Raw genomic sequence first — 12028 nt, forward strand, 5'->3', positions numbered from 1 at the left:
ATGTTTGAATATTTCAGATTCCCTATGGGAATCAACATCTATACATTATGTTTGAATATACGTGTTTGGAACTTTTGTTCATGTGAATTAAAATGTCGATATTTACTTGTAAGTTATTACTCCCAATTTTGGTGTCAAGAAAGATTATTTACCAGTGCAATGTAACACACTCACCGGTGTGAAGTGCTGCATAATCTTGCAACCTGTGATTTAGGAAAGTGAATACCTTAACAAAAGCATTTAAATACATAAATATTAAAAGATTAATAGGAATACTTTCAGATAAAAATTATACAAATCACGAATGCAATGGCAGAAATAATGAAATGGTAAAGTGTTTTATCCCTCCTGTAAAAATACGTTTTTGGGGTTATGAGGTGTCACACGAGCAGTCTTCATTTTCCCTTTCCAGTGTATGTACCTTCTCTTACATACTATCACAAGTGCAGATCCCTTATGAATGGCCCCCTGAACAAAAGTAGATATCGTCTAATGAAACTGGGAAACAAATAAGCTCATTGGGATGGGGCTGAGAAGAAATAAAACTGGAATCCATCACGAGGGCCCTAGTTATGACTACAGCACGAGTGTGTGGAGTTGGCCCTCCTTTTGCATTTGTCCTCTCTCCTTACTACTGGTCTCTCAATTCAATGACTTAACCTAATACTGACTTATCTAAGGTGCACAGTCCTAATTTCCTCTCTTTTCAAGATTTTGGAGTTTCATCCACAGCTGATATGGTGATGACATTCACTGATATTGAAAAGGCATATGACAGTGTCCCTAGGACGAAAGTTTGGGACAGTCTGGTGCAAAAAGGAATTGGACAGGGATTAATAAAAATGATCATGGCATTGTATAAGGAATGTTGTAGTTGCGTGCAAACACAAGTTGGCAGGACAAGTTGGTTCAAAATCACTAGCGGGCTGAGACAGGGAAGTGTTCTATCACCAATCCTGTTTACAATAGTAATGGATGACATCATGAGAACGGCAAAAGCAGCATATGGAGGAAGAGAAATGAACATGATGTTATTTGCAGATGATATTGTGATTTGGGGAGAAGACGACAGGAAGGTTCAAGAACAGTTGAATGTGGTGAATGGGAAGATTGAAGAATGTGGATTGAAAATAAGTGTAGAAAAGAGTAAAACTCTTGTTATGACTAGAGGGGAGAAAGAAGGGAAAGGTCAGATTAGACTTGCAGACAAGCCCTTGGAAGTTGTGGAAACGTTTAAATACCTGGGGAGTGAATTAATGGAGAATGCTTGACTGGATGCTGAGATTAGTAAAAGGATTCAAGCTGGAAGTTGTTTCTATCGTAGTGTAAGAAATATGTTATGGGACAAAGATGTGCCAAGGGAAGTAAAGGATACTATGTACAAGATGTATTACGTACCCATAACAACTTACGGAGCAGAAACTTTCACAATGACAAAGAAGGATGAGAGTCGAATACAGGCAGCCGAAATGAAATTCTTGAGGAGTATGATACAGAAGAGTAGAAGAGACAAAATAAGGAATGAGAAAATCCGGGAAGAAATTGGAGTGGAAAAAATGAATGATAGAATAGAGAAGAGCCGACTAAGATGGTTTGGGCACATAAAGCGAATGAGTGACGAAAGAATGCCAAAAAAGGTGATGGAAATGCAAATCCAAGGAAGGAGGCCGTGGACGACCACGATTGAGATGGAAGGATACCATCCAACGCAGCATTATAGAAAGAAACCTGGACTGGGACACAGTGTTGGAGGAGGAGTGGTGAAAAGACCGAAGAAAGTGGAGAGGAACCATATTTGCCCCTACCCGGCTACAGCTGGATAAAGGGAAATGATGATGATGATCCACAGCTGAATCATTACAGAAAGATAGTTCCTGATTTATGTCTTTGGCAGTGCTGCATACAATAGTAACAGTCAGTATTTTTATAGATCACTCACCTGAGATCGACAGCTAAGCGCATTAAACATATCGAAGAACACGAAGCATGTGAATGTCATGGTAGTATCCCTGGGTGTAATCACATTATCACTCATCTGCAAAGCAAAAATTGAATGAGATACAAAGAATTGGGATGAAACAAGATGGTACAAGTTAAAGTATCTTTTTTATACAAAGCTCTGCCATGGCTTTATCTTTGTATTGTTGTAGCACAGGTCAAATAAACAAACAAACAAAACAAATAAAATTCCTTACACACAATATGCAAATAATACAGTAATTAAACTTCAGTACAAAACTGTGTTAGAAATTTCTGCCTACGTTTTACACCACATAGCATGATATCTATCACACTAGTTTCCACAAAGAATGCAAGAACACTCCTGGGCCAAAATCGTAGACAGCACTTATACATAAGTGCCCCTTATAAGCCAGGTTTCATTTCATATTACCTACTTCAGTTTCCCACTTATTGCTATAAGTGGACCTCCCCCCCCCCCCCCCACACACACACTTGAGTGACTCACTTATGTTGCAGCAAGATGGAGGATGATTTTACTGAATATGATGCATTTCATTCACAGAATACTTTCCGTGCACACAGTAGAGATGGAAAATCCTGTCGAAATGTAATGTGACCAACAATTTAAAGAAGGTTTCATTTTAGTAAAGTAAGAGCTATGAATATTATTGTTCCTTTGATTGAGAGAGTGAACATAACCTCTAGAGGACTCACTATCTCACCATTAATGAAGATATTGTTTTGAGATTTTATGCCACCTCTTAAAATCAGGTTGTTATTATTATTATTATTATTATTATTATTATTATTGATATTATCATCACCATCATCATTACCGGTATTTCGCTTAATTAACTGGAAACATGTTACAAGTTGATAAGTTACCAGGACTGTAGGCCTATGGAATAGTAAAGAACTATACTGAGTTATAAGAAAAAATGAATGTGTGGCACTACTACCATTTAAGGTTGATTTGTGCTAATTATATCAGGTTAGTCAACCAATCGTTTGCTGGATTATGTCAGAAGTATCTGAAATTATGGCATCACACATCAAAACATACTAATTACATTTTATTGGTGAAGTAATTAGGCCTATTACAACGTAACGGCTATGGATAGACAAAGTATTTGTCAAATCATTAAAAGCATTGTAAGGCTAGATATTCTACATTTGGATGAACATTTGTATAGGTTCGAGTACCTGGATAACTATAAACATATTATATTAAGAAGAAAATTAGACTGGGCATTTTCGTAGTTTGCATTGTTCACAACAAGTTTTTCCCACGTCATTTATATTCTGATGAGAAACTGCGTCGGTCTACTTGTACTGTATTATGTGCATGTACTGTACTTCGACACGTTCTTGCAGGTGTCGTCTCAGCTCACTGTTTTGTTATCCATTCTGATAATCAAATCCAATATAGACGATCTTTAACTTCAAAAATTTAGTGTGCGTACGCACGATGTCCTTCGATAAACAAAACACAATAGATCATCCCACTATTCGATAGCCAGAACTACACAATCCAGGAAGCATGGGCATAATATACAGCAATGCCACATCTCCAGTGATACTGTATCAATGAGTGTGCTCTTTAAGTGCTGTCTATGAAATGTAAACTCAGAAGTGAATACTAATTTTAAGTGATCCCTTATTACTTAAGGGTTCCACTTATGTATAAGTGCTGACTATGAATTTGGCCCTAAGCCTTGATCATGGTCATTCTTGATTTTATGCACTTTAAAATGAAATCTATGAGCTTCAATTCTTATTACGAGTTGTCACAGTTTGTATGAACCTTGTTACCATTCACTATTGAAGTGTTCGTGCAATAAAATCCACTCTGTACTACTCCTCTCTTTTGACTCATAGTACGTAACAGGTCTTTGTATCTTTGTGTACATGGTAACAGTATTTGTGAAGTCTTAATTCTTCGAAGAAGGGAAGCTCATTTGCTAGGACATATGCTAAACTTGATGGCGTGAATTTAGAAAGAGAACTTACGTAGGAGGATTCGATTTTTTCAATTTCAGACAAATGATGTTTTAGAGGTGGCCGTATTTTCTTTAAAGCATATTTTACCACATGGGCAACTCTGAGATGAAATAACCTCATTGATGTTGGCAGTGAAAGGTTGTGCAATTGACTTTTCTTGATCATACTTCTAATTGCGAAATTTACTCTAACATGGATAGAGAAGACTGTTCCCTGTTGTCTGTAGACACACTCCTAAATATTTGAAATGTGAAACAGATGCTATTTGCTTTGCGTCGCACCGACACAGATAGGTCTTATGGCGACGATGGGTGAGGAAAGGCCTAGGAATTGGAAGGAAGCGGCCGTGGCCTTAAGGTACAGCCCCAGCATTTGCCTGGTGTGAAAATGGGAAACCACGGAAAACCATCTTCAGGGCTGCCGACAGTGGGGCTCGAACCCACTATCTCCCGGTTACTGGATACTGTCTCAAATATTATTACAATATTATAAGTCCACCTGTTCAATACAATACAATACAATACTTGTACTGGATACTGGCCGCACTTAAGCGACTGCAGCTATCGAGCTGGGTAGAAACAGATGCAAGAGGTCATTCTTGAAAATAAATGGTCCCAATGTCTCCACCTTTTCTGAATATCAGTGCAACTGTCTTTGTTTCATCCAGGTGAAATTAGTTGGTTTTCTGACCATGCGATTACCTTATTAAATATGTTCTGTAGTTTATCTTTACTTCTTGGAACTAAAAGCATATTGTCAGCATACATGAACACCTTCACATTCTCTGACATACAGCAGTACTTGTATTCATCATGAATTCCTTGCAGTGAGCCGGGTAGGATATGATCTGACGAATATGACTTTGGTCAGTCCCTGCTATGAAATGCAAAACAATGCTGGAACACTTGTTGTGTGCATTATTGTTGAGGAGACATTTTGATGTATTTACCTCTGTGACAGTTTTCCGATTCACAAAATCCGTGACCCAGAAATGACCCCCAGAAGTAAATGTTAGTTTCTTGTTCATTGATCTGTTTTTATGGGATATGATAGGCGTAGGTTAATTACTGTATTTTCATATTATGCTTAGTAATAAAATAATATCACAAAAGACAAGGCTATACGTAGGGTCATCGGGTGTATGTATGTTGGGTATTCAGCCCGAAGGCTGGTTGGATCCTCAACAGGTTCACCATTAGCTGTCATAGATGGCCTAGGTGTCACTGAAGAGGCGTACTAAGGAAATGAGGAGTGAGGTAGTTTCCCCGTTGCTATTGCACATCAGTCTGCCAAGCCCACTGAAATGCCTGCACCAACCGACCCTATGAGCGACTCATGACTCATCCCAGACCTGATGAGTTTAGTGTCAGACCTAAGACAAAACGCTGGTTAATAGAGCAAACACCTGAAAAGCCTTACATTTGATCTGTGACATTTTTGACATGCTCTATTGGTAAAAAAATATCTAATTCCCTCCATGGGAATTTAGAATTTTCTATTCGGAATTGCTAGGCGGGCAATAATTCCATTGTGGAGATTTATCTCCCGTATGCAGTTATCAGACTGTGCGTCTTATAAGGGCTTATGATAAGTTCACCTGCATACAACATTTGAACATGAACAGAACACATCCAACACATTGCACTCGTACTGAGCAGACCTATCAGCACCAAGCTCCAGCATCTGAGAGTCTAGCACCCTGAACACTAGCCTTACTGCTGCCTCCTGCGATATCTATGGTACTCCGTACCAACCAAGCTTCAGAGCCCAGCCACCAGAGAGCCCCTAGCTCGCCGAGAACAGGCCACCTGCCATACAGCCTTGTTCAACCCAACAATCGACAACTGCCAGCCAAGAATAGGCAGAACTAAGCAAGCCTGCTATACAATCTACGCAGGCACTAAAGCAATTTGTCAGAGCCCTCAGTGTGGTCGCTGGTTTGGAACTCGTCCCGTTGCGACACGGTAAAACTACACTTGTTCCGACCGTGCCCACTGAGCGAGCACCTTACAGCGCGCTGGTCCTCGTAAGAGTTTGACCATTCCAGTGTTTATTATAACACCCAAGACTCCCCCGCCTCAAACCGTGCTCCCTGTCTGGACCCCCCAGCCTGGTCACCGACACTCCTAAACATGTCCACAGCCTTCAGCGATCCCAATTCCCCCTTCCACCAACCACTTGAAATCCATTCCAGAGCACGTTTCGCTAGTTACTACCCCTTTTCCTTCCCCTGTGCTGTGACCGCTACCTTAACACACACCAGCGTGCTAAAGAAACTACACGAACGCCGCAAGCACTTATACACAGCTATCAGTACAGTCAAACACCACATACAACTTCTGCAGGAACTGCCTAACGGATATGCATTAATATTTTCCCTGGATTCAGAAATAAGCTACGTTGCAATTGATAAACAACTGAAGCTTCATAACGTCTGTTATGCGGTTTGTGTAGAAGATCTCTAAGACGCTGACGCTGCTACTCAAACAGAACCTGACATACAACATACAGCAGCTCAGACAAACCCTACACCACTAACATTCACCAAGTTCTCTCAAACCAGTCCAAACAAACAACACAAACAGATGACAAGATAACAGATGCACCCCTCACTTCCCCCCTTTCTCCCCTACCCGAAACCGAGCCCGGGACCGAGACCTCATTAGTCTCACAACCGGGCAAGGATACAGCAAACAAGTACACGCAGACTGGGAGCAGACGTAAAAATAAAACCCGCTCCCAGGACTAAAAAAGCACCAACACACAACACCATCACAACAGAGACTCGAACCCACGACCCACCCTGCCCCACACTTGTCACACAGTGCTTCAACTGCCTTCTACTACATCACTCTGCAGCTACATGCTCAGAAGCTACTCGTTGCAACAGATGTGGCGGCTCACACCGCCACACTGATTGCACGGTACCGCGGGACCAGCCGAGGTGTGCAAACTGCCAAGGCAGTCATGCCGCCTCATTCCCTGGTTGCCCCTTCATTAAAAAGGCATTGAAGGACCATTACAAACGTGCATAACACTTGCATCCAAGCACTAAACCTCCTCCACTTTTAAGTCTTAAAACTCAGCCTTCCTCGAACCCCGGGCCCCTCACTCACCAGCCCAACCAAGACTCCTTCACCTTTCTAAACTTACTTCTACGCCATCCACTATCGACCCAAAACCAGAACTCTCCACCCACCATGCCAAGCAGACAACTCATAGTACCTTAAACAGACTCCAAGCATATCCACTCCCCACCCAGCTAACCTATAAAACTGTCCTCGCTTCCTAAAAAACACCTCATCCCTAAAATACAACACCTTGGCCTTAAACTATTATACCTCAGCCTAAAAACACTGGAAAACGGAAACTGAGGCGGGAGCACCATAAATGCTGCATACATCAATCTTAACACCTGCAATAAAATTTATCACTGATAAATTAGCGCCGGGCACGGCTAAATTTAGCCATATGCCGTATTCCATATAAAACTACTGTGTCGGCCCGTCATGGAAAGAGGCATTCAAGCCCCCGGTTCAAATTTAACAAAATTTAAAAAAATTCTTCCTTTCTGCTCACTGAACAAGAAAAAAGCCAGCTTATTTGTATTAACCCCGGACTTCCTACAGCTAGAGCTCTTCCTAAAATTCATATGCCGGAGTGCCCATTCGCCCGATCATCAATTTTAGACTGAGTCCCCTGTATAAAACTACGCAATTTATCCAAAAGTTTCTAAGTAAAAATTACCTTTTTTCATCTAAGAATTCGGTTAGACCCCAGTATACCAATTTCTAAACTAATTCCCATCATCAAAAATAATCTACAAAAAAAGGGTCACCTGAGTAAACTGGAAATCTAAGATTTTATTACGTTGCTCAAATTAGTAGTTAAAAACTTTTTAATGTTTAATGGTACTATTTACCAACAAAACGGTCTAGCAATGGGTTCACCGGCTTCCGGGATTCTCGCAGAAATCTATTTAGACTTTCTCGAGAACACAAAAATCAACAATAAATTTGATAACATCCTTTTTTGGGCTAGATACGTCGACGATGTCCTTGTAGTTATTAACGAGAACCTGCAAGATGCTATACCACACTTCTAACATTAAATACCATCGATCCTCACATTAAGTTCACGTTGGAGTCAGAAGTAGATCAAAAAATCAATTTCTTGGATCTTACCATGACTAGACAATAGGAATCCTTAACCTACAAGATATATAGAAAACCCACCCATTCGGCCGTCACAATCCAACAAGATTAATTTCACCCCTTCCCCCACAAAAAAGCAACCTATAATAGTCTTATACATACAGCATTCAATGTACCCATGAATAAAAATGATTTCCACACAGAATTGAATACTATCCGTCACATTGCTAGATTCAATGGCTTTAATAATCAATTCATAGAATATATCATTAGTTTTTTTTTTTTGCTATGGGCTTTACGTCGCACCGACACAGATAGGTCTTATGGCGACGATGGGATAGGAAAGGCCTAGGAGTTGGAAGGAAGCGGCCGTGGCCTTAATTAAGGTACAGCCCCGGCATTTGCCTGGTGTGAAAATGGGAAACCACGGAAAACCATCTTCAGGGCTGCCGATAGTGGGATTCGAACCTACTATCTCCCGGATGCAAGCTCACAGCCGCGCGCCTCTACGCGCACGGCCAACTCGCCCGGTATATATCATTAGTAAACACAAATTCCGACCTAAGACCACGCTTAAAAAAGAACCATCCAAACAAGATTCTTTCTCCACTTTTACCTATGTCAATGGAATTCACATGATTACTAATGTTTTAAAGAAGAAAGGCATGAAAATAGCCTTCAAAACCAGCAACAACAACATGCACATCTTACATAACACCTCACATATTAATAAAATAAACAGGTACTCAAAATCAGGTGTTTACAGAATTAGATGTAACATGTTCAAATATTTCCTACATAGGGCAGACCGGTAGGAGCTTCAATATTAGACATTCTGAGCATTACAACGCAGTCAAATACAACAAATTTTCAGCCATCGGCCAACATATGATCGATTATAACCATAGTTTTACGAACGTTGAAACAGACATGGACATACTCGAAATAGCTAAAAAGGGACCTCTACTCAACATAATTGAGAGTTTTTACATACATTTGGATCAATATTTTAATGCCAACTACAATCTTAATGAAATTACAGAGAAACCCAATATTTTATTTGATCTTTTTATTTCCTATTATAGGAAAAATAAATCAGCTGTTCATAACCCTTTCTTAAAAATCAATTACGGGTCCCCCACCACCACAAATACCATTAACTTCCCTCTCTCCTAACCCGCCCTGAACTATTTCCCCTTTCCTCCCTCCCGTCTCCTTCCACACTTACGTTACCCTTCCCCTCCGCATCCCCCTCTCCTCTTTTGCTGTTCTATTCTGCGTGACGCTCACTCTGTCCGTTGCACTCATTCCAGCAGATTGTTCTACATAAAGTGCAAGGTGATTACTCGTTATTTCGCCCCCCCTCCCCTTGTATTTTCTCTATTAGATCTCTCGAGTTAATTCCAATTTTGTTCTTCAGGTTCATTGGGTTCCGACTGAATTGAGACTACCTTTAAGAAACAGCAATCGCTCATGCTACACAGAATGAGTCCATCTTTCTCAATTCGTCAAGTCTATACTGGTCATATTGGACAATTCCCTCTGCGCCATTGTGGAACTCGCTTTTAGAACCTTCCAGAAACGTAAGACCTTACATAAGATTTCACTCGAATTTAAGTGTGCAACACAAGTTCAACCGTCAACCTAAAACTTTGTCATCAAGTGATTTTATATGACATCACAATGCTTTTATTCATCTGTTAATTTTAATATATTCCGGTCATATTTATTTTAACACATGTATAAGGCTTTTACTTTTGTATGTCATTCCATCACCATCTCATCCCCTTGTTCATCCACATCACTTCATTTTTAGATTATGTCTTTTGCTTGTAATTTTGGCTAGGCTAATGATGGTCCAAAAAACGGACCGAAACTAGTACCTGTTATTAATATATTGTAATGTTTTGATAAACGTTAAATGATTTTAAGTATTGAGAAGGTGGAACAATAAAATTTTGTACTCATTTTTAAGTTTATAAAATATGTAAAAGGGTGACGAGAATCTAATTGTGACAGGAGACTGGAATGCAGTGGTAGGTCAAGGAAGATAACGTAATACAGTAGGAGAATTCGGATTGGGACACCGGAATGAAAGAGAAAGTCGGCTGGTTGAATTCTGAACCAATCATAATTTAGTCCTTGCTAATATCTGGTTCAAACACCACAAATGATGGCTGTATATGTGGACAAGACCTGACACTAGAAGGTATGAAATAGACTTCATTATGATTAGGCAGAGATTCAGAAACCAGGTGTTGGATTGCAAAACTTTCCCAGGAGCAGACGTGGACTCTGATCACAACTTGTCGGTCATGAAATGCCATTTGAAGAAATTGAAGAAGGAAAAGAATGCAAGGAGATGGAATCTAGACAAGTTGAAAGAAAAGAGTGTGAGGGATTGTTTCAAGGAACATGTTACACAAGGACCAAATGAAAAGGCTGAAGGAAACACAGTATAGGAAGAATGGACAGTCGTGAAGAATGAGGTCAGTAGGGCTGCTGAAGAAAGGTTAGAAAGAAAGGGAAGATCAACTAAGAAACAATGGATAACTCAGGAGATACTAGACCTAATTGATAAACGGCAAAAATACAAGAATGCAAAAAAAAAAAAAAAAAAAAATAAAAAAAAAAAAAAATAAAAATAGACAGGGCAGAGAAGAATACAGGAAATTAAAGAATGAAGTGGATAAGAAGTGTAAGACAGCTAAGGAAGAATGGCTGAAGGAGAAGTGCAATGATGTTTTAAGTCTGTATGGTCCTTGATAAGGTATATGCTGCTTGCAGGAAAAGTCAAGGAAACCTTTGGAGGAAGCTAAACTACGTATATGAATATTAAGAGCTCAGATGGAAAACCACTTCTAAGGAAAGAAGACAAGGCAGAAAGATGGCGGGAACACATTGAACAGTTGTATCAAAGTAAAGATGTAGATGATTGGGTTCTCGAAAAAGAAGAGGCTGTTGATGCTGATGAAATGGGAGACCCAATTTTGAGGTCAGCATGGCAAATTATTCCATTTAGTGTGTAAGATGTATGAGAAGAGGTTGTTGATGCGGATGAAATGGGAGATCCAATTTTGAGGTCAGCATGGCAAGTTATTCCATTTAGTGTGTAAAATGTATGAGACAGGAGAAGTGCCATCCGATTTCCAGCAGAATGTTGTTATACCTATTCTCAAGAAAGCCGGTGCTGTCAAGTGTGAAAACTACTGCACCATTAGTTTAGTATCTCATGCCTCCAAAATTTTAAGACATATTATTTACAGAAGAATGGAAAGACAAGTTGAAACTGAATTGGGAAAAGGTCAATTTGGCTTCAGAAGAAATGTAGGAAACACTTGAAGCAATCCTGACTTTACATCTGATCTTAGAGGACTGAATTAAGAATGACAAGCCCACGTACATGGTGTTCTTAGATCTAGGAAAGGTATTCCATAATGTTGATTGGAGCAACCTATTTGAGATTCTGAAGGCGATCAGGATCAGATACCGAGAACGAAGAATCATCTACAATCTGTATAAAAATCAGTCAGCAGTGATAAGAACTGAGGGCTTTGAAAAAAGAGCAGCAATCCAGAAAGGAGTGAGGCAAGGTTGCAGTCTGAACTCCCTCCTTTTCAATGTTTATGTTTAACATGCAGTAAAGGCAAGCAAAGAGGAATTTGGAAAGGGAATCAAAATCCAAGGAGAGGAAATCAAAACCTTAAGATTTGCCGATGATATTGTTATTTTACCTCAGTCTGCAGGGAATCTGGAGAAACTGCACGATGGTATGGACGGTTTCTTGGGTAAGGAGTACAAGATGAAAATAAATCAGTTCAAAACGAAAGTAATGGAGTGCAGTTGAACGACGTCAGGTGATGCAGGTAATATTACATTAGGAAGTGAAGTCTTAAAGGTAACAGCTGCAT

At 39.9% G+C, this 12028-nt stretch overlaps 1 protein-coding gene across 1 annotated transcript in view; it reads right to left on the reverse strand.

The window, feature by feature from the left end:
- The window catches only part of SPoCk (secretory pathway calcium atpase), a 288883-nt gene that overhangs the window by 24561 nt on the left and 252294 nt on the right, over positions 1 to 12028 (reverse strand). The window contains exon 19 of the mRNA XM_067135304.2: positions 1940 to 2035. Within this exon, the coding sequence (XP_066991405.1) occupies positions 1940 to 2035 (96 nt within the window). The remainder of the gene's footprint in view (positions 1 to 1939; positions 2036 to 12028) is intronic.

Source organism: Anabrus simplex, chromosome 1 (assembly GCF_040414725.1).
Source record: "Anabrus simplex isolate iqAnaSimp1 chromosome 1, ASM4041472v1, whole genome shotgun sequence".
In the NCBI taxonomy this organism is placed as follows: Eukaryota; Metazoa; Arthropoda; class Insecta; order Orthoptera; family Tettigoniidae; genus Anabrus; species Anabrus simplex.